The following is a 24,122-nucleotide window of genomic DNA, read 5'->3' on the forward strand; positions in this document are numbered from 1 at the left end:
GGAACAAAGAATCTAGATGAGGAGGCTGGGTTGCACCCACATGGACCAGGTTCTCAGGGAACCCGGTACCAAGGTCCTGGGTGGGTTGGGTAATACGGTGGCATTTGAGGAAACAGGGTTTTAAGATACATGAAGAGAGACCCCAGGCCTCCTCCTCCTTCCAGTGTAAGATGACAAGGATCGGCTTCAAGGGGAAGCAGAAGGTAGGGGCTTGGCATGTTGGTAGATGCTCATTTCTACTTGTGATCCTTCTTCCCCTTGTCTCTGGGAAGGAGCCACAGGCCACAGACCAAGAATGTCACTTTCAGAGTGTCACTTCATAGACGAGCACATCCTTCTACATTTGTAATCCTTCCAACCCCCAGCACTTCAGAATTGGACCTTATTTGGAAATACAGAAGGGATTGGAATATGTTCTGATGTAACGTATTCTTATATAATGGGAGAATGTCAATGTAGATGGGCACTGTGACAGGGAAGGCACAGACAGGGAGATGCATCAAGAAGCCAGGGAAAATCATTCTAATAGAGATCTACCACAAGCTGCAGTGCTGCCTGGAACACAGTTCTTACAGCCCTCAGAAGAAACCCACGAGTTGTGGACGCCTTGAATTGTTAACTTGCCGGAGCCTAGAGTCATCGGGATTGAGGAATTGTCTAAACCGTAATGGCCCATGGGCCTGTCTATGTGGGACTGTCTCAATTGTTAATTAGTATAAAAAGAAATTTGTCACGGAAGCTAATGGGAAGTAATTAAAGTCTTATTCAGTGTCTCTTGGGATCCAGACCAGGCCTTGGAGGAAGAGGGATTCAATGGAGATAGAACCATACTGAAGTGGGTATCCACGCTGATATGGAGTCAGGGTCTACATCTCACCCTTTGCCAAGATGTCAGAAAGCTGAGTGTCCTGGTCAGCACAGCCCTCCTTTCTAGCTCATGGTAGTAACCCATGCATTCCTCTTAGAAGGGACATTCAACTGTTTCCCTTCCTGGCTGAGAAGAGGCCTGTCCCCCTTCTTCAAGGCTCAAGAAGTCATTCCCCAGTTTTCTCCACTTAGAAGTACTGTGCATCAGAGGCAGGCTATGCTTGGGTGGGGGGTGATAACAAACTGCTGCCCTCTTTAACACAAACCTTGTTCTTTGTACCTCCCATCTCCTCCCCTAACACATACCTCCTGGGACACCCATGACATCTCCATGGAGAACTAGCATATCAGTAGTATCAACATAAGTCTCCCTGAGGGACTGGCAGGATAGTCGGAGAAAACTGAGTATGAGGAGGACCAGGTAACCTATGCAAGATCTCTCTGATGAGTAGTCTCTGGGAAGGCTAGAGATGCCCTCTTCCAGGGCTTCTCGGACAAGATCCTGCTCTGGGAGGAACTCACTGAGATGTCTCCAAGCCCCCAGCCAGGGTCCCTGTCTCATCCCCCAGCACGCTTCCAGTCCCCAGGCCCTGTCTTCCCTAGAGAGGGTGTGCTTGGAGGGCTCATGGGGAGAGAACAGTGAAGAACAACAGAAAGCCTGCGTGCTGCAGCGCAAACAAACAAGTCCAGCATACAGGCCATCTGAAAGGAGGTAGTGTATGACGGGCGGAGGCTGCAGAGGGAGGGGGGGAACTGCATAAAGGAATGTTGTTCGAGAAAGCTGGGGCTGGGCACCGAGGGATGGACAGATGTCCTTTTATCCCTCAGCCTGGGTTGTGCTTGAAAACCCTTTCTGTGAAATGAAACTGGTGCCCCTGGCCCTGCGTCCAGCTGCCCCCAGCCCCTAGAGACTCCACACACCTGGTAGCACACTGTCCAGGGATAGGTGCAAGAGGCAGGGCCCTGAGAGGAAGATGATGGTATCAGGGCCGTCTGGAGCCATAGAGAGATCATTCTTTGCTAGGAGGGCTTTGTGTTGACAAGTCCACCCCCAGGGGCTCCCAGGAACAGCCTCCTGGGAACTGGCTTTTAAAGGGCAGGAAACTTTAGCAGTAATGAAGGCAGCAGGGCCTGGTAGTTTCTACTTCAAAACAAAAACAACAACAACAACAAAAAAAAACAAAAAAACAAAAAAACCTGCTTCTGTCTCCCTGTGTCTAAATCAGAAGCCAGGTCTTGCAGGGTTCAGCTCTGGCTAATGCTTTGTGAACCTTGAGGGTCACATCTGAATACCAGCAAGCTACAGAATCCCCAAAGTAGGGCCATAATGACCATCTATATAGTCACAGCAGTGTTAATTCCAGGTCAGTATCCCAGTGTCCACGGAAAGAAGAAAAGGAGAGTGAGCTGGAGAGATGGCTCAGCAGTTAAGAGCACTGGCTGCTCTTCCAGAGGACCCGGGTTCAATTCCCAGCAAATACATGGCAACTCACAACTGTCTGTAACTCCATTTCCAGAGGATCGGACACCCTCACACTGACATACATGTAGGCAAAACACCAATTAATGCTCTAAAAATAAATAAATTATCTTAAAAAGAAGAAAAGCAGGAAGAAATTGACAGGAAGCTTCTGCCGTGGTCTGACCACCTGCTATTCCTTAAGATACACGGAAAGGAACAGTGAAGAACAACAGAAAGCCTGCGTGCTACAGTGCAAACAAACAAGTCCAGCATACAGGCCATCCGAAAGGAGGCAGAAGGGTGATGACTGGGCACCTAGGCTCTTGGCTTTGGTTTACCATGAATGTGGCATTTCTTCTGGTCATGAAATGAGATCCCTTTGATGCCATCACCTGCAACTTTGTCCCTGGAAGCAGAAGCCTGTTTATACAGGACATCAGAAAAGGGACCAGTGGCTTGATAATATTAAATCACCATTCAAACCTCACCGAGTGAGTGTGGCCACTGATAGGTTGCCCTGTGCCAGTGGATGTCTTCCCCCGGCCCCCCACATGTGCACGCAGACAACACAGGTTGAACTCAATGGCTTACTGGGAGAGACAAAGGACAATAGGACTTTATGGATTGGGAGGGGGATGTGTTAGGGGAAGTCTGGGGGATGTTGAAGAGCAAGAAGATGGGTATACATGTATGAAATTCTCAACAGATAAATAAAAAAGTATTATGTATGGAAAAACATTGCCAGAATACCCCTACTAGATCTTGTCAGCTACTATGAACTGTTTTGGGGACAGGGGGTTTGAGTTAGGGCTAACTTTGTAGTTTGGGCTAGCCTTGAACCCATAGCCGTCACCCTCTCTCAGCCTAAGTGCTAAAGTTCCAGGATGTACCACTATGCTACATCATGTTATTCATTTGAATCTCTACCAAGGCTCATCACGGACTGTTCGAACCTGCATGGGTTCTCTCTGACCTCTGACTTCCATTAGGGAATCACTTCCAAGAAAGTGGTCAAGCAGACAGCTGCATTTGCCCAAGGGATGTCTTACTTAGGGGCTCAGAGGGATCTGTGTGGGCAATTCTCACTCCTGGAGCTATGACCTGGGCTTGGTGAGATCGAACAAGGGGCGTTCTCTGAGGCTTCTGGATCCCTCTGTCCTCTGCTACAGGAGAGGGCTAGAAAGAAACAGAACTTGGGTTTACATGAGAACATCGGCAACTTCAGGGTGTCACTGCCTTGAAATGTCCCTTTGCAAAACAGATACAGTACCAGGCAAATGACAGCCTCTCCAGCCTTCATCTCCTGGCTTCTCAGATATCTCTATAGGATGCACTACCACAAGGACAATTTCCAGGAAGCCATCCAAAAGCTATGCCGCCCCACTGATCCAACACGCATGCAAAACAAACTTAGGATTCAATGTGTGATTCCCTGAGCTGTAGGGATTATCCTCTCCATACTGGATACTGCATTTGACCATTTTTAATTTATCAATACCTTTTAATTACTGTGTGTGCATGCACATACATGTGTAGGCACATGTGTGGAAGACAGAGGACAACTTCTCAGAGTCGGTTCTCTCCTTCCTCAATGTGGGTCCCAACTGGTTGTTAGGTTTGGTGGTGAGTGCCTTTGCCTTCTATGCCACCTCACCAGCCATTTTATTTTATTTTACTAAGACAGAGAAGGGATCGTGTAGCATAAGCTGGCCTTGAACTTGTTCTACAGCACAGGATGATCTTGAACTCCTGATTGTTTCCCCTCTTCCTCCCTAGTACCGGACTACAGATATACACCAGCATGCCCAGTTTGTGCATTCGTGCAATGCTGGGGTCAAATGCAGGGTGTGTGGCAGGCAAGCACTCTACCAACTGGGCTACATACCGAGATCTTGGCTAATTTTTAAAAGAGAGACAAAACCACTGACTTATAAATAACCACACATATGACCACCCCAGAAGCAATATTCCTTCATTTAGCTTACACAGTCTATTTAAGAAAATATTTGTCCTGTCTATTATTTACACCTATGCAAAACCACATGGTAAGAGCCAATAATAGTCTCTGAACTGTTTTTATCAAAAACAACAATAAACAACCCCTGAAGCCAACAATGACCTGCCTTACACCTAAACATTAGCTTTGTCTGTTTGATTCAGACAACTCTCACTCCCTGATCTTGGCTCTGTAGTTCCTTTCTTTTATGGTGGAGGATATTTTTGCTTACAGAGATTGGTGTCCCTGTCTTAGGTGTCATGGTTGGTTCTGAAACACAGGCTGTCCTATGTCCTATAACCCTATGTCTCTTTCCCTCACATTTAATCCGACAGCTTCTATACTTACTCAGTATACACTGCTGAAATTAGGCAAGGTTGCATAGGGTATCCTCTAACTGGTGATGGTAGGGGGTTCCTGGGGAGTTTGTACTTGGAACTTTATATGGTTACACACCCCATTTCATACTCGGTGGCCACAGTGTTTTAACCCAAGGGGATGAACTCCTTGAATAAGCCTGGAAGAAGGCTGTCCTGCTGTCTGATACGGCCATGGTGAACATGAATTGCAACATGTCAGGCAGAGGGGACAAGAAGCAGCTGTTTGGGACTGGTGCACAAATACACCTAAGAACACAATCTGCTCTGAAGTGGGGACTGTCATCCCAGAGAGGCCACAGCTCTAGACCAATACTGTCCAACAGATCTTTCTGTATTGATGAAAATGTTCTGTACCTGAGCTATCTCGTGTATTATAGTAAGCCAGGTGTGGTGGTGCACGCCATTAATCCCAGCACTTGGGAGGCAGAGGCTAGTGGATGTCTGTGAGTTAGAGATTAGCCTGGTTGATATAGTGAGTTCCCACCCACCCAGGACTACATAACGAGACCCTGTCTGAAGACTAAAAACCAAACCAAACCAAATCAAAACAGATGCTGAGAGAAATTACCCTCTTAAATTTTATTTTAAATAGTCTTAAGATTTTTATCACTGTGCCATGGATTTTTTGTTTACTTACAGTTCTACATCACACTCCTTCACTAGGGAACTCAGGGCAGGATCTGATATAGAAGCAATGGAGGGGTGCTGCTTACTGGCTTGCTCCTCATGGCTTGCTCAGCCTGCTTTCTTATAGACCTGTTAACCATCTGACCACAGTGAGTTGGGCCATCTCACATCAATCACACATTAAGAAAATGCATTACCAGTAAACCATATGGAGGCATTTTCTCAGTTGGCATACCCTTTCCCCAAATGACTCATGCTTGTGTCAAGCTGACGTAAACTAAGCAGTGCTAATATGGCTAGTATGGTTAGTGGCTACCATGCTGACAGCAAGTCTCATGTGTGCAATGACTGTTTGAAGTTTCCTTGATTGCCTCTCACTTCCTCTCCCTCCACACTTGCCCTCATTTATGAAATTCCCTCCTTCTGTTCATACCCCAGGACCTTTGCCCTTGCTCTTCCCTCCCTGGTGTATACATCTTAAGGGTGTGGGCAATGCCCCTAATCAAGATACGGCCTGTTTCCTTTACATCGGGAGTCTATTCTTTGTAAGATTTATTTTTACCATTTGTGTGTGTGTGTGTGTGTGTGTGTGTGTGTACATGAGTGCAGGTACCCCATGGAGGCCAGAGATGTCAGATCCCCTAGTAGCTAGAGTTACAGGTAATTGTGAGCTATCCAGCTGGGTGCCCGGTATGGGATTCTGCAAGAGCTGTATGGACTCTTCACACTGAGCCGCCTCTCCTGCCCCAACGGATTACATAAACAAGCTCCTCATGGGACAAAAACAACAGGTAAAGGAGAGAGAATGAGTGTCCAGACCCCTTGACTGGAGGGACAAGCAGTCTGAGGTGCACAGTGCTTTGCAGGAGAGACACCAGGCATGCTACCAGTAAATATGACAGTCTCTTGGCTCTCTCAGCCTCTGGGCATCCACATATACACCCTGACCTGTATGTAGGCAGTACCTCCAGCCCAGGCTGCCAGCACAGAGCCAGGCAGTGTGTGGGACCTGCTCTGATGCTGAGTTCAAGGGCAAAGCTGCTTCTACATTTTCTTTCTACAGCTCTCCCCTTTCCTGCATTCCCCAGAAGTTCCACAGCCATTCATCCCACAAATACTTAGGCAACCCCCACTTGTGACCTCTCCAGCCTCCACTTTGGACCCTCTAAGCCGCAGCATAAACTTGGAAATTTAGGGTCCGTCATCTGCATAGGCTTTTATGAGCTGGCTTCCTCCTCGATTTTGCTATTTGACCACAGGGTTTAGGGCAAGCTGGCTGCCCCAGCCTCTGAAAGTTAGGTTCAACTGTGTTATGTCCTCAAGGCTAGTGTGACTCTCAGCTCCTGTTGCTCTGTATAGTGGAGTAGTCTCTTGTTTGGAATGGAAAGAAAGATACAGTTTTTTAAAAAAAGATGTGGTCTAACTATTTAGATTAGGCTAGTCCTGAAAGCAGATCTCCTGTCTTAGCCCTCCCAATACTAGAATTATGGGTACTGTATTGATGTGTTTTGTTATTGATTTTTTTTTTCGGAGTGCAGTGAATTGAACCCAGGACCATGTACATGCTAGGCAAATAGTCTACCACTACCCTATAATTCCAGCCCTTTGATTTCCTTGGTACAAAATTGAGCTCCCAAGTTGTATTAAATATATATGTAATATATGCTTATAAATTATATATTTAAATATATGTAATATATAAATATGTGTAATAAATATATGTGATATATATTTTATATTTATCACACATATATATGTGATAAATGTGAGTTTTTAAAGACCAGTCCAAAAACATTAAAACATAAATGTATTGCAATGGCCAATTAGAAAGCTTAATTTTTACACCAAAAAAAGTATATTATTAAGAAATAAATGAGAAAAATCATTGAGTATAGCTTATTCATAGAATGCTACTCTTAAACAAATGTATAAAATCTTAAATATATACACTTTCTAAGTTGGACAAAGTTGGTAACTTTTCTTCTATTTTTGCTGTGAGCCTAGCCTTCATTGGCTGAGCTATCTTTTAGCCCCTGATAACTTTTCGTTAAAGAAAATGTCAAAACTTCTTATAGAAAAGGAAACGCACTGAATTAACCAAATACAAATGAAAAGCAGAATGAGAACGGTAGCAGAGATGGCTGGAACTGCACTGACATCTCTTATTTCTAAGGAGTGCTAATCGATCCAAGAAGAGCAGATGGGCAGGGAGATGTCTCAGTGAATGCAGCACTCGCCACCAAGCCTGAGGATCTGAGTTTGATCCCTGGGGCTCAAGTGAAAGAAGAGAACTAAATCCCAGGAGTTGTCCTCTGACTGACACAGGACACACACTCGTGCACTGAATAAACGAGTGGAATTTTTAAAAAGAAAAAGAGCAACTATTTAATAAAAAAATAGGAAGAAGGTATAAAAGGCATTTTTTGAATACATATAGACAGATGTATAATGTGAAAATATTTTGACCTCCTCATATTTTCTATAAGCCAAAATATAAGCAATACTTTTCTTCAGCTATTAGTACAGAATTTAAACAAAACAATACCACATGTCCTTGGCAGAAACATGAGGAAACTGGCAGATTTTTGGACAGCATTTTCATTGACGTAAAGTTTGGGGATGCAGCTCAGAGATAGAATGTCTGTTTAGTGTGCACACAAGGCCATTTATTTGAACACACACACATACCCAGGCACGCACGCACGCACGCACACACACACACACACACACACACACACACACACACACGTAGGGGCTGTAGAGATTGTTCAGTGGTCCAGAGGACTCAGGTTCGATTCCAAACACTCACATGGAGGCACATCACTGTCTGTAACTCCAGTCCCAGGGGATCTGATGCCCTCTTCTGGTTTCCACTGGTGCCAGACATGTACATGGTACACAGTCACACATATAAACAAACCACTCATACACAGAAAATAACAAATGAATTAAGAGACTAAAAATAAAGTGTAATTTTAACTTTTAAAAGGTACTATGTCACCTTTGAACAAACTGAATGCTTGCAAACATGATGGATGAACCTCCGAGAATCAACTCTAATGAAAAGCCTTTAGTGAGTTTTGATCAGTATCTAGTGAAACATGAAACCAGTGGTCTGGGATATGGTGGACTTGGTGCATCCAGGGACCAAGCTCCTTCCTTGTCTTTTCAGTGAGTTCAATATCCTGCACCTAGAACATTCCATGGGGGCCTTCTTGAAGCCCACAAGTGTTGGCTACATGTAAGGATCAAAGCCAGGTGGCAAATGCTGCGGTTACTAAGGCCGCCTGCCTCTGAACACAAGTTCATGTTTGTCTCTGCCTTTTTTTACCCATCAAACTACATTCCTCTTCCCTGCATCTGGAAGGTTCTCTCTTGATCCATCACCAGGCCCTCAGTATCTACTATACCCATATTTTGGCATAAAAAGTCACTCAGAAAAGGTGGGACTAGGGGTGGTTCAGAACTAACTTTCTTCTTGTCCTTCTTCTCTTTCTCCTTCCCCCTCTCCCTCCCCTTCCCCTTCTTCTTCCTCCTCCTCCTCCTCCTCCTCTTCTCTCTCCCTCCTTCCTTTCCTCCCTCCCCCTTTCCTTCTCCTTCTCTCCCTCCTCACTTTCTTCTTCCTTCCATCCCTTTCTTTCTCTTCCTTTTGTTTCGAGCCAGGTCTCATGTTGCTCAGGCTGGCCTCAAACTTCCTATGTAGCTAACAATAACCTTGAACTTCTTCCGATTCTCCTGCTTCTACACTCTGTGTAGCCACCTAATTGATTCAGTACTGGGGATAAAATCTTGTGCATGCTAGGCAAGCACTCGACCAGCTGAGCCATATCCCTAGACCTCATTAGTTTCTACCAGTCTTTACTCTCTAAGGGCACACATATTAACTCCATGTGCTACATGAATGACACATGTCTCTTCCCCTCTCCCCAGGTCAGATACTGACAGATTGAGTCTGACTGCTGAGATGTACTTTTGGGTTGGCTAACCAGGAGTAGCTCCAATTGATGCATATTAAACTTCCCGTGGGGTTGAGTTCAGGCCTGGTGGAAGAAGGCCCTTCCTGCTAATGGCTTGGCTCTTAAGCCTGCTTGAGCTCCAGTGTCTCATCAACAGAGACTTCAGCAATGTTCCTAGAGTATATGGTGGGCAAGGAAAACTCAGAAGAGACTTGGAAGATTCCTTGGGCCAGCTTGGCATTCCAGAGATAATCCCAGAGTAGGCTAGCACTCGCTGAGATAACCCACACTGGCCTTACATTATTATAGGGGACAACCCAATGCTAAGGTTTATCCTATGGTTCCCAGGTTTTAGAAGTATTCACCTAAGCATTCTCTCTAGGGCAGCCAGGCACAGGTGAGGACACAGCATGTTTGGACCCGGTGGTAAATCTCTGGGAAGGAGGCAAGGCCTGGGAAAGTCATCTGATCCTGAACAGTCCCCTGGAGACATACATGACAAAGCAGCCGTAACTAATCAGCCACCTCTTTGGCCTAGCAACCTCATTCAACAGAGGCAAGAACTGTCCAACTCCCTGGGTGCTCCTCCTCTCTATTGCAGCTTGGGCCAGACACCAGGGACCTTCAAGAACATTGAATGCACTGTCAGAACATCGGGCCCCTTTAGAGCATCGATTCTCAACCTTCCTGATGCTGCAACCCTTTAATACAGTTCCTCATGTTTTGGTGACCCCCAACCATAAAATTATTTTCATTGCTACTTCATAGCTGTAATTTTGCTGCTGTTATGACTCATAATGTAAACAGCTGATATGCAGGATATCTGACATGTGACTTCCCAAAGGGGTTATGACCCACAAGTTGAGCATGCTGCCTTAGCATTCTGGGGGCCATAAATCACTATTATTTCACTTCTTCCCCACAGCCAGGGGATGTTTCACAGTCCATAATGTCCATAAAGCGAGTTCTACCATCAGGAGTGGTCATAGATGCCTTCAGTCCTAGCACTTGGGAGACGGAGGCTGAAAAATCAGGACTAGAGCCTCGGCTATGTAAGAGAGTTTGAGGGTATCCTGGGCTACATGTTGAGTCCTCAGAAAGAAGAGAATAAAGGAAAAAGGAAAGAAGAAATAAAGGGAGACCAAACTTTGCCAGCCTAGTTAAACTAAAGTGATCTAAATCACAAAATCCAGGGTACAGCTGTAGCAAACAAGGGTGCTCAAGTCCCTGTGGCTCCAGGTGCACCTTTTAATCCAACACATCTCCCCATATTACATTTTGACCTCCCAACTCCCATTCTATAGAGGCACAGCTGTCAGGAGACTGGAGTGTCCAAGCTGCTGATTAATCAGTAACTGAGCATACAGAGAATGGGGCATATGTCAGGGGAAGGAGTCCCTGCTCTGGACTGGAGACCTCCCTCACACAGGGCACGTTCCACAGGCCTGTGTTTATGAGATCCAGAGAGCAAACAGAATCAATCTAAGAATCCTCTTCCTGTCTTCAGAAGGTCTTGAAGAAGCCCAGGCAGAAGGATAAGAGGGACCCTAAATCATCCCACCTTACTCAAAAAGAAATTTTGTGCTCCCCATTGGCTTAATGTCATGCACAGTTGTCCCCAGTAAGTTAATGGTTAACACCATTCATGTACCCTCAACGTTGGATCTCTCTGAGCTGAACAATTTATCTACTTTAAGGGTTCAAATAGACATTAGAGCCAGGTGTAGTGTCACGTCTTTTTAATCCCAACGCTCTCTGAAGTCAGCCTGCTCGAAAGAGTGAGTTCCAGGACAGCCAAGGATACATAGAGAAACCCTGTCTCAAAGAAAAGAAAAGAAGGAAGGAAGGACTGATTAGACTGGGGAGATGACCCAGTGGTTAAGAGCACTGGCTACTTTTGCAGATGACCAAGATTCAGTTCCCAGAACCCACATTGTGGCTCAACAATCCTCTGTAAATCCAGTTCCAGGCAATCTGATGCCCTCCTCTGGCCTCTGAGGGTTCCTGCATGCATATGGTGCACATCATCTCTCTCTCTTTCTCCCTCTCCCTCTTTCTCTCTTTTTCCTTCCCTCCTGCCCTTCCTCCCTTTTCCTCCCTCTCCCTCTCTCTCTCAAAAAAATTAAAAAGAAAATCTATGATAAATATTTTTAAAAATACATATTGCCAAATGAACTTAAGTCATCTTACTGTTAGTTCTGTACAGATTACTGGCATCCAGGTATTCTACCTAAGTCCTAAAGACTCTAGTCACAAAATGCAGCAAAACCATCTTGGCATGAAACTACCCACTAGCTGATGACATAGAGTTTAGCCTCTGTATCACTTACTTTTCTGTTGCTGTGATAAGATATCCAGATGAACACAATGTAAGAATGGGAAGGCTTTATTCTGGTTCACAATTTGAGGGTACAGCCCATCATGGCAGGAAAGTCAAGGAGTTGAAATAGCTAGCTAAATTGCATCCACACCACAGTCAGGATTAGAGAGACTGATCAAATCCCATTGTCAGCTAGCTTCCTTGTTCTATGCAGCCTTGGATCCAAGCCCAGAGAGCAACCCCATCAGTCTAATCAAGATAATCCATTACAGTTATGTCCAGAAGCTAACCTAAGCTAAACAATCCCTCATACGAATTCTTGGAGGCTTACCTCCTAGCTGAGTTCAGATCCCATCAAGCTGATGATCAACACTACCCCAGGTCCTGCTCGATCACTGACTTTTCCCAGGCCATGGGCAAAGTGTCCCATCGCTAATGGTTGGAGACTGCTATTATCAGACTATAGGTGATGTAACAAAATGCAAAGTGAGGTTGGAAAAAAAATCAGTGTCAAAATAGAGGACGTTTCACTATGTCAGTGAGGGTAAAGAGAACTCACAAGTCCAGTGCAAATGAGGACCTGGCACACCCAGGCTTATTAATAGTAAGAGTTAATTGGAAGCTGAGACCTCTGAAAGACCCCAACCTGTTTATCAGGGGACCAGGGGAGGCCCTTGGTCCTCAGATGTACTTGAGACCTAGCCCCGCTGGGAAGTGCTCAGAGCAGAGCCAGATATGAACTTTGACCCATTGCTTGCTACTGCATTTCTGAGACATTACCTATGTTGATTCTAATGTCCTTTCCCTGTTTTAACGGATAGCCAGTCCCCACCCCTCACTCTATTGACTGTGAAATACTGGTCTTCATTTAAGAAAGACTAACTTTGACCTTTATATCCTTAAACTAAAAGTCTCTTCTACTTAGATCCAAGAACCAGCTGAGGCTTTGTTTGTTTTGTAATGGCACCTTGTATCATATCATGTTTAAACTTGGCATTTCCAAGGACTCGCCAGGGTCAAAAGAGAACATTCAAGAAGCCAGGTTGATCTGGCATTCACCCTGACCTGGGACAATAATGAGATCAGAGAAACCACATTTATTCCAATGTAGGGAGTTTCAGAGTGCAGGCCTTGCAATAATTTAGTAATCAGGATGTGGCATCACGTGCTTGTAATCCCAACCCATGAAGAACTGAGGCAGAAGGATCTTGAGTTTGAGCTTACTTTGGGCTATAAGGCAAGATTCTGTCCCCTAAAACAGAAACAAAACAAACAGGGGATCCATGTATGGTAACTTAGGACAACTGTAGCATCAGCACTTGGCAGGTGAGAGCCAGAGGGTCAGGAGTTCAAGGTGAGACTTAGCAATATGGACACTGTCTCAAAAAAAACTTTAAAAACTGTGATGGTTTGTATATGTTCAGCCCAGGGAGTGGCACTACTAGGTGTGGCCCTGTTGGAGTAAGTGTGGCCTTGTTGGAGTAGGTGTGTCACTGTGGGTGTGGGCTTTAAGACCCCCATCCTAGCTGCCTGGAAACCAGTATTCTGCTAGCAGCCTTCAGATGAAGACATAGAACTCTCAGCTCTGCCTGCACCATGTCTGCCTGGATGCTGCCATGCTCTCGCCTTAATGATAATGGATTGAACCTCTGAACCTGTAAGCCAGCCCCAATTAAACATTGTCCATTTAAGAGTTGCCTTGGTCATGGTGTCTGTTCACAGCAGGAAAACCTTAACTAAGACAAAAACAAACACCAATTACAATGACAAAACCCCCCAAAGTTTTTGATATTCATGAGTAAATAATGGCCTAAGTCATAGACATTTTTTCTCATTTCCTTCCTTCCTTCTTTCCTTCCTTCCTTCCTTCCTTCCTTCCTTCCTTCCTTCCTTCCTTCCTTCTTCCTTTCCTTTATTTCTATTTTTGCAGAATCTTAGTAGATCATGTTTGAGGCTAACTTCAAATTCCGTGTGTGTGTGTGTGTGTGTGTGTGTGTGTGTGTGATCCTCCTGCCTCTACCTCCTCACTGTTTGCAGTGCTAGAATTATAGGCATGCACCACCATGCTGGGCTTATGGGTGCCAATAATCAAACCTAGTTCCTCCTGCATGCTAGGCAAAGTACTCTACAAACTGAGACACATCCCAGTCCTATATTTTCATGATTACATAGGAACAGGGGCCACCACAGAACAAGTAAGGGGGTTGTATTATTTGAATTCATAAACTAAAACTAGACATTTAAAGAAATATCTGCACCGCCCTCCCCCACAACTCTGACTCCTTTTCCATTAGGAAACTTCCGTATCATGCAATATTGAGCAACATTGAAGAGTCCTACCAGACCGAGAAGAATACAGAAAACAGAATCCTACCTCCTCTTCCTGTGCAAGAAGAAATTATGACTAATTCACTTAGATAATTATCAACCAGATATATTGTCAACTGTCTGGCTCACTCTACATAACCAAATATACTTATAACAATGGGATTTCTACTAGCGTCCCTATAACAGAATGTTGGGGTCTCCTGTATACACTGTAGTTCAAATATATCAAAGCAAATCTCCCCTTGAAATAGATTTCTCTGATACGACTATTTAAATATCACATGATATATTCTCAAAATAGGAAACCAAAGTATTCCTGTAATTATGCACTGGGAAATTTATCCTCAGTATAAAACACCAAGTCTGGGCTTCGTATTTTTCAGTCATAAGCTTTTCAAGTGCTTTGAGCATTGGACTTAGCTTGTCGTCCATGTTCCCTTTTTATTACTGACAGTACTTTTTCTATTGCAGGGAAGAAAAGGTAGGGAGAGTGATAAAGTTGTCTGCCCAACTTAGATGGGTACCAGTTAGAGAAGATTGAGAGCCACTTCCTGGTGCCTGGAAGACAGTTCAGCAGTGGCTGCTCTTGCAGAGGACCTGGGATCAATTCCTACCACACACATGGCATGGCTGTAACTCCAGTCCCAGGGAATCTGATACCTTCTTCTGACCTCTGTGGGCACCAGGCACACATATAGTACATATGCACATACATATGATTTAGACAAAACACTCATACATAAAAGATACAAGTAAATCTCATAGACAGGGGGAAGACAGAGACACATATGCATACACAGAGAGGGGGGGAAAGGGAAAGGGAGAGGGAGAGGGAGAGGGAGAGGGAGAGGGAGAGGGAGAGGGAGAGGGAGAGGGAGAGGGAGAGGGAGAGGGAGAGGGAGAGGGAGAGGGAGAGGGAGAGGGAGAGGGAGAGGGAGAGGGAGAGGGAGAGGGAGAGAGAGAAGACCCCCTTGAGACTGCATGCCCTAGAGAAATTTGCATGGCAAGTCATCAGAAGAGGTAAATAGAAATACAGGGAACCTGTGTCACACCTATGCATTTCATCCAGGCTTTAAGAGCCACTGGGGGACCAGTCATACCCTACAAGCAAAGTGGTATCCTAATTGCTTTCCCTAGCCTTGAACTTGTGGCAGATTTTCTGCCTCTGCCTCCAAAGTGCTGGGATTATAGCTCATAACACTACAACTAGAATTGATTGATTGTTGTTGGAAAGTTTGGGTTTTTTTTTCCTCATTGAAATACGGTCAATCTACATAGCCAACGCTGGCCTTCAACACTGGCCTCCTGTGTTAGTTTCCCAAGCACAGGATTACATGTGTGCATCCTGCCAGCTCTACTGCTATTTCCTGTGGTCAACTTCACTTTTATCCCTTGCAAGAAGTCCAAGGAGAAGTGAACAGTAGTGTCTAGGTAAGGAGTAAGTTCCAGTTGTTCTGGCTGAAGCACATGGAGGGCAAAGGCAGAAATAATTGACTCACTAATCCCGCCTCCTATCTCCAACCTGATTGGCTAATAAACAGGAGATATTTTTCATACATTTTAATTTTTGAATTATCTTTTTAATGATGCACCCAGCCCAGTTTTCGAAGCAGCCCATTCATTGGCTTGTTCAGATCCTCTCTTAGTCCCTGTTGGCAAGAACTGGGGCATCCTAATGAAACCCAGGTGAGTTAGACAAGTGCCGGCCTCAGAGAGCTCACAGTTCCATAGACAAGAGAGAAGACAAGGTGGGTAGTCAAGAAACCTTGAGAGAAGAACGTTGTAAAGGCTGTGAAGTGGGTCTAGGTAAAATGCTGTTAGGGTTTGAGAGGAGGAAAGGGGATGTTATAGAGAAAGAGATAAGAGAATCTACGCAAGACAAAACCCTTGAGTCATCCAGAGGACAACAATGAAGACTGCCTCAGCATAAGTTCTCATTTGAAAGTATCACAGACAATGGGGGTCACTGAAGTGACCTGCCTGGGAGCCTGCTGCAGTACTGAGCATGACGGGACGCTGGCCAAAGTAGGACCTTAGTAGGGGAGATTGTCTAGAAAGGACACTGAGGACCAGCATGTCATCTGTCAAGACTCCTACTTCTCTACTTGCTATCACTCATCATTTCTCCCTTCAACTCGGACCTTCTAGGTCAGAGCAAGCACCAGAGATTAGCTGTGGTTAGAGATGGGAGCACTGAGTATCCCCAGGGGAGATATCGAGTGAAGGAAACCACCGGGCAGAGAGCATGGTGCCTTTCAGGGGAAACTCAGAGGCAGGGAAAGAAAAAAAGCATTGGGTCGTGATAGATGTCAGGACAGAGACACCTCTGAAAGGTGCCCTTGGCTGGGAGGAGGCAAAGGGTCATTGCAGGCTTTGGAAGAGCCCTGCATCTTCCTCTGGGTTGCAGCCTGGGTTAAAAGGCACTTGCAGAAAGCCTGGGGGTCCCCTCTGTACTAGAAAGCCCTGAAACATCTCCAGCACAACAGAACGTGGAGGTCTGAGCTGAAACCTTGGAGAGCTGGTAACCTCCACTTCCACCGTGGAGTGGGGATGAGAAGTTGGCTTGCTGAAACCCACTGGGTTGAAGACCCCAGGTTGTCTTCAGCCTTTTCCACTTTGCTGGCAGAGGCAAAGCAAGAGAAGGCAGCAACAGAGACTCAGAGGTGGTGACCAAGGGGCACAGTAGGCAGAATGATGTCCTCTCCTCCCAGAATCTGTATCCCAGGACCTGAAGCCTGTGACTTTGTTACCTAACTTGTCAAAAAGACTTTGCAGGTGTCAGTTAAGAATCTTGAATTGGGCGGATTATCTAGGATTATCTGGGTGTGCCCAATATCACCCTAAAAAGCATTTGTGAGTGGTAGATTGAGACAGGAGAGTCAGAGTTGGGAATGTGGTGACGGAGCTGAGTCAGACACTTGTTAGTGGTCACTCGGGGAACACAGGGTTTCCCTGGAAGGCTGAAAAGGCAAGACAGGGGCCTCTAGAACGAGAAAGAATGCTGCCCTGTCTACTCATGTCCCACCTCTGACCTCCAGAAAGGTAAGAGGATACATCCGTGTTGCTTTAAATCTCCGTCTGTGGCATTTTGTTACAATAGCGATAGAAGACAAATTCAGGCAGAAAACCAAAAGGATCAGGTGTCCAAGTGAGGAAGAGTAGCGAGGCCCCAGCAGGGGTCAGCCTCAAAACCGCAGCCAGGCCAGCAAAGAGAGGGTGAGAACCAACTACCAGAGCTAGGGGATTGAAGGCTCAGAAGACTCTGGCAAAGGCTGCTTCAACAGCAAGGTAGGTTGTAGAGACAATGGGGAAACATGCTAATTGTCTAAAAAAAAAAAAAACTACATGTGAGTTAACACTCTGTCATACTAGGGAGGTGAGACGCCAAACAGCAAGGCCAGCAAGGATGACAGGTGCCACTTGGGCATTGGTTTGGGGTATTTCCTGGCAAATGTTTGTTTCCCAAGGAAACAACTCTCGTGTGTTTCTAGGACTCCCGAGAGTTCCAGTTCTGATCTTCTTCCTCAATTCTTGCTCTCAAATCCAATTTGAAGTGACACCAGCAAGCACTCTCAGGATCTGTGTGTGGAATCAGTGGCTGGGTCTACAGATGTGCTACTGCCTGGCTCTGGTTTCATCCTCCAGGATGTTACAGTAGGCCAGAACAGTTAGGAAAGGTTGGTGAGCTGGAGAGATGGCTCAGCGGTTAAGAGCACTGACTGCTCCTCCAGAGGTCCTGAGTTCAATTCCCAGCAACCATGTGGTGGCTCACAACCCTCTGTAATGGGATCTGATGCCCTCTTCTGGTTGTCTGAAGAGAGCTATAGTGTACTCATATAAAATAAATAAATCTTAAAAAAAAAAAAAAAAAAAAAAAAAAAAAGAAAGGTTGGTAACTTTTACTGGGCCAGACAGCTCTTAACGGTAGATTTCAGCAAGCTAACTTCTTGTCTCCACCCCAGGACCCAACTGGAGAGAGATTACCAGCTCTCCCAGGTTTCAGCTCAGATTTCCAAGTAGGATGTTGCTGGAGGTGTCCCAAGGCTGTACAGAAGGGAGGGGACCCCAAGGCTTCCTGCATTTAGATTCTATTCCCATTTAATCACTCAGACCCTGAAACTCTAAGCCTATATTACAAAGCCCAGCAGAACCACAGGTTGCAAGAACTGTGGCATTCTTAACTACTCAGAGACACATCCTGTGTGACTGTGATATGGCCCCAAGTCCTTCAGACATATGCCTACCTCAGCGCCACAGTCTGGAGAGTAGTTTATCCTGCCTGGAATATTCTCACGCAAATAGCTCAGGTCTCCCCAGTTCATGGGTAAGAACTCTCCAGATCTGTGATACAATGTAGGGAAACTACAGGTCTCTTTCTGACATTGTCCTCTTGGTGTCAGATTTGTGGTTTGCAAAGGACCTGATGTGGGCTGTGCTGAAAGCTGTAACTCTCACCAGAAAAACATGTACATTTTTTTCTACACACAATTTCATCTCTTTCACTGGTCTCAAGAGCTATCCCACTGAATGCTAGGTTTAAGGAGTCTTGTTTCCTACAGTGTGGTCCAAGGGGTACCCATGACGGTTCTAGGAGGTACAAGAGACAATTTTTCTCATTTTAAGTTTGGGGCTGGGAATAGAGCTCGGTGTACTGTCTGTCTAGCATGCACATAAACAGAGCATGGTGGCACATGTCTGTAATTTCAGCACCTGGGTGGTGGAAGTGGGGAGACCAGAAGTTCATGGTCATCCTCTACTACATAGTGAATCTGAGGCCAGGCTGGGCCACATGATACCTGCCCTCCCCCCCCACCCCCCGATTTTATATTTATTTAAAAAGTAAATATAAGGCTGGGTGTGGTGAAGCACATCTTTAATACCAGAGCCTTGGCGGCAAAGGCAAGTGGATCTCTGTGAATCTGAGGCTGGACCGTTCTGCACATTGAGTTTCAGGCCAGCCAGGACTACACCGAAAGACCAGGTATCAAAAAAAAAAACAAACACAGAAGCGAAACAAAAAAGACTCATGATTCCATTGGTATTATCACCTACGGTTAGTAAATGCTAAAATAAAAGGTGAGTCTATCTAGAGATGACTATCCAACATAAACAACTCAGGTGGTGTCTGTCAGTGATTCATGGGTGACCAAAGTCTAGGGAACATAACACCTATGGTCTTGGAAGGAGGTTTAGACATAAAATCCCTCCTTGCCTGTTTCTCTCTTTACATTATTGACTTTATTATATGCCTGTGCAGAGTCCACAGGGGTAGGTCAGAGACAGGGGTCAGTTTTCTCCTTCCACTGTAAGATTCCAGGAATCCAACTCTGGTAGGTTATTATGTTTGGTGGCAAGTTCCCTCACCCACTGAGCCATCCACTGGCCCTGCTTCATTTTTGAGGTGGTGTTCACAAACGGGGCTTCATGTCCACAGGTGGGAGAGCACTTCTGTCCATGCTCAGGCAAAGGAGCTTAATCCCACTGACCTCTGGCAGCCAGGGATAGTGAGATAGCTTGCCTGATCAGCCATGGATCTTTCATCTCCCCTACCCCACAGTATGTTAGCTCAAACAAGTCGGACTTGTTCTCCGTGTGTGCCTTTGTGTGAGTGTGAATGTGTGTGTAAGTGTGTACATAGGGGTGTGGCAAAGTAGGGAACAGGGGAAAAAGTGGGGTAGGCCTTCTTTATGGAAGAAGATACAGAGTGCCCCCCACTTAACCACAGGCTGGAGAAGGGTCCCTAGGGGAGGGGAAACAGAGCTACTTCTTAGTACTTTCTTTCTGCTCCTCACACATCAGGAGAGGGCTCTTAACTTCCATGAGTGTCAGTACCCCTGGTTCAGCAGGAGAGGAGGGAGGTAGAGAGGATAATGTGGAAGTTGTTAAAAGACTTATCTAGTCATCTATTTGAATGGACACCTTGGCCCCCCAATTTCTCCTTTGACTACCTACCTGTCTCCTTCATTTTAAAGAGAGTCTTGCCAAGTAAGTAGTACATGCCTGTGATCCCATCACGTGTGAATCCCAAGCAGAGGGATCTCAAGTTTGAGACCAGCCTGACCACGCTACCTATATAGCAAGGTATGGCACAAACCAAACCAAACCAAAAACCTAAGCTAAAATAAGGAGAATCGTGTACTGCTTTCTACATTTGAATTCTGCCAACAGAGTGACAGGAAACTGGAATGGAGGTGACAGTAGCTGCTGGCCAGATCTGGTCTGTGGGCTCAGATACTCTTAGATTTTAGTTTTCTTTATACCCTCAGATTGGGGCCCAGAAATCTGGATGTTTCCAACATAACCACATTGGGACTTGTGGGTATAAGAGATAAAGACCAGGTATTTGCTTCTGAGTTCTCTCTGACCCTAGGGGTCAGGCAGAGCAAGGTGAAACAAAACCAAAGCCTAACATCGGGTGTTTGGTGAAGCAGGAAGGTGGGGCAATCTAGAGCAGGGGAAGGAGTGACATTCAGAAGGGTATTGAGTAGAGAGGCCACACCCTCAGGCTTCCATCTGCAGGCCACAGTTACAATACAGGGCAGGCCCATGTGCCCTCACAGGCCTGGCAGTCTCCAGTGCTTGCTGATTTCTGAAGCAATTTTTCTCACAGTGGAGGGTAAGCTGTTCTTCAGCAAGATCTGACACTAAACACCAGCTCTCTATATTGTTCTGAGATCCTGCAGTGAAATGCCAAGTCTGGACAGTTTATGAAATCTCTCAAATCTCCTATTATGAAATCTCCTTTCCCTTCTGGTCATGGTGGTTCAGCTGCCTTTTCTCTGGTCTCCTTACGTCCACTGGAGTTCCCTCCACTCCTTCTTGTCACCGGAGCAAGGATACTCTTCCAAAGATGCTAATCTTTCTGCACCACCCTCCAGCTTAAGCCCTTTGGCCTCACAAGTCAAGCCTCCAATCACAGCCTTTGAGGCTCATGTGATCAAATCCCAATGAATTCCAGCTCCCACCTCTTCCCATTTGCCTGCCTTGGTCACCTTGGTTCCATCTCTGTCTCTTGACTGTGTCACACTTTTTTTTTTTTTTTGAATACATGCTTTTCCTCTGTCTGGAATGTTCTTCTTACCACTTTGGCTAAGCCCAGTCTTCAATTAGCTGTTGGTGAAAATGTCACTTTCTTCAAGGTAGCCCTTACTGAACCTGCTCTCCAAAATCTTCATCCGGACTCAGTATGCAAACATTATAAATATTAATGGATGTGATTAAACAATGACTGTGTCAGTAGTATGGTCTCTCTCCTCCCATTAATATGTTCACTCCATGAAAATGGTAACCATTTTCTGTTCAGTGTCTGTTGGTGCCTAGAACGGTGTCATCAACCCATTTAAGAACTAAGTAAGTGACTGAGTAAGAAATAAAGATTAGCTGGATAAGAAGTGTCTCCTAGAACCGTGAATGGCATGTCCTCTAAAAGCTCTTGAAAGAAAATGAGCAACAAGGAACAGCCATTGCTTCACACCTCATCATGATGGCCTTACTGTCACCAGTCTTACTGCCAGGCTTGGGAACAAGGAGCTAGCTTGGCTCTAACCTGAGACTACCAAGAGCTCTTGGATAAGGACTGTGTCCCTAACCCTTGGAACCTTGGGATGGAGACGACTTTGATTCCAGAGTAAGAAACGCTTGATTTTTGTACTACCTAGTTGTTTGACCTCAGACATTTACAGAACTTCACTGAGCCCCCTTTTCACATCCTGAAATGAGAATAACATCCAGGGTGGGTTGAAGGTAATATCCAAGATGAGCCTCTACCACACAGCAGTACCGAGTTTAGCATAGTCTGGGTTACCAGTATCGACTTCTCCTTAGCAAGCCTGCTCATGTATTTTATTTCACTCTTTCAAACCCACAGCACTGTTTAGGATGGAAATAAGACCAGGGGCTGGAGGATAGAATCAATACAACTCTGTCCAGGTCCTCCACCCACCCACAGGAGTCCCTGAAGCTAGGACAGCAGAGCTTTGGATTTAAGCCTCCTGAACCAAGAGAACGGTGGGATGGGGAGCTGAGGCCAGGTGAGCATAGGAACCTATTATTGAAACAAGAAAGGAAATCACTGAAAGGCTGATAAAGGAAAAGGAAGAGAGAAAGGGGGATGGTACTGGCTGGAGTCAGAAACAGGAGCCGAAGTTGTCAGGAGGCAGGGGGCTACAGAAGGGACTTGTTGGAAGGATGCAGCCAGGATCAGGGGGTAGCGCTGGAAAGAGGAAGATCAAGCTCTTGGCGATAGGAACGGGGAATGGGGAGCTAGAGGGGGAGGGTTGCCAGTGACCTGTTACCTGGAGAGAAACTGGGGAAACGGAGGGAAGTGAGGGTGGCGGCTGTCACCTTATGTTCTCCTAGAGGGCAGGTGATCTGGGCTCTCTGAAGTGGCGGACTGGGGGGAGGGGTGGGAGTCAGGGAGCGGAGTGTGCCCGGGGCCGCCTGGTACCTGCGGGTCCGCTCGCAGTTCGCCCACATAGTACTGCTCCAGCCAGCGGCGGGCGTTGTCCGAGTGTCTGTGAGGTGGCCCATCCAGGTCGGCACTGATGTCCTGGCCAGCCCGCGCCAGCAGCAGCTGCTCGCCCCCCGGATGATGCCGCACGAAACCGGTGAGGTCGTAGAGGCTGGCCCCGCGGCGGACCCAGCAGGCACCGGCCGCCAGGCGCCGCTGGACCTCGGCGGGCGTGAAGGAGGCGGCGGGGGGCGGAGCGGGGGCCATGGCGGGAGAGCGGAGCTCGGATCTCGGAGCCCGGCAGTCTGCTCCGCGGCCGCCCAGCGCGCCTCTAACATCTCGGGAGCCGGGGCAGCCGCAACGGGCCGGCCGCCACCGCACCTGCTCATTTGCATGCCGTGCTCCCATTGGCCACTCGGTGGGACGCGGCTGGTGGCCGGAGCCGCCTCCCCATTGGCCCGCAGGGACCCGAGCCCCGAGCGCAAGGCGCTGAGCGTGGCCCGCCAGGTGGCCCTGGGCAGGTAGAGGGCGTGCCCACCAGGTGTGCCCTGCTGCTGGTGGATGACAGCCGGTTGAAGGGGACTCTCAGGACCACTTCCTCGCCGGGCACGGAACTTCTACATCTAAGGAACCACATCTTAAATTGAATACATAAACTGTATTCAATTCTTCAGTTTCAAGAGGCGCCAAGGACAAGAGGCACCAGGGCAGAGGTCTGGTCTAATCTCGGGGGTGGGGGGTGCGAAATATGTAAAGTCACTCGAAACTCAGCCACAATATCTAATGATGTAATATTTAAAAACGTATATCGTCGCGCCATGTGAATGCGCGTCTAAATGCTGAATATTTATTCTTGAAATGTTGTAAATTTATATTATACACATTACAATTTTAAATTTAAAAACAAAACATATTTCCTAGGTGGATTGGGTGAGTGAACAGACGACTTTTAAAAGGATTTATTTTACTTTATGCGTGAGTGTGTGTGTGTGTGTGTGTGTGAATTCTCTGGAACTGGAGATTTGTGGGAGGTTTGTGAGGAGCCATGTGTATGCTGGCAGCCCAACCCTGGTCTTATGCAAGAGCAGCCAGTGCTCTTAACCACCGGGCCGGCCCTCCAGTTGTTTTTATAAATCATATCTTATTGAAATGAAAGTCATTATTAGTAAGACAGCATTGGGAAGCTGCATAGCTAGATTGTGTTTTTATTTAAGCATTTTCTATTTTGTTCATTATGGACCTTTTGCATTAGTTCTGAGTTGTGGAAGACTATTAAAGTATTTATCTTGGAATTACTATTAACTTTATTGACTTAGGAATTTATTATGTATCTATTCACCTATCAGCAAATCTGTCACATCACAATCTTGTAATGAAGACATGGCTGATCCAGTGCCCTCCCCAGCCTCCTCCTTCTTTTTCTCTTGTTTGGGAAGAGCAGTGGCTTTGGAAGCCTTCTGAGGTAGAGGTGCACTTCTGGCCTGCCTGGTAATTGATGGGCATGTGCATATGTCATCTTTTTTTGTGAGATCTTTTATTCTGACTGATAATTGTATTCTTGATTTCTGCATGAGCCACCATATGATAAATGGAGAAGAAAACTTTTAATATTTTTCAAGAAGGAAACCATATTTATGCTGGATCTAGAGAGATAATTGCTAAAAACCCTTCACTGTTCTTCCAGAGCACCAGGGTTCAGTTTCCAGCAGGCAGCTCACAACCACCTATAACTAACTC

The 24,122-nt window shown here is 46.1% G+C and overlaps 1 protein-coding gene across 1 annotated transcript in view; it reads right to left on the reverse strand.

The window, feature by feature from the left end:
• The window catches only part of Fa2h (fatty acid 2-hydroxylase), a 52,104-nt gene extending 29,376 nt beyond the window's left edge, over positions 1 to 22,728 (reverse strand). The window contains exon 1 of the mRNA XM_034522513.2: positions 22,383 to 22,728. Within this exon, the coding sequence (XP_034378404.1) occupies positions 22,383 to 22,652 (270 nt within the window). The 5' untranslated portion in view covers positions 22,653 to 22,728. The remainder of the gene's footprint in view (positions 1 to 22,382) is intronic.
• Positions 22,729 to 24,122: the final 1,394 nt, after the last annotated feature.

This window comes from Arvicanthis niloticus, chromosome 18 (assembly GCF_011762505.2).
Source record: "Arvicanthis niloticus isolate mArvNil1 chromosome 18, mArvNil1.pat.X, whole genome shotgun sequence".
NCBI lineage: Eukaryota > Metazoa > Chordata > Mammalia > Rodentia > Muridae > Arvicanthis > Arvicanthis niloticus.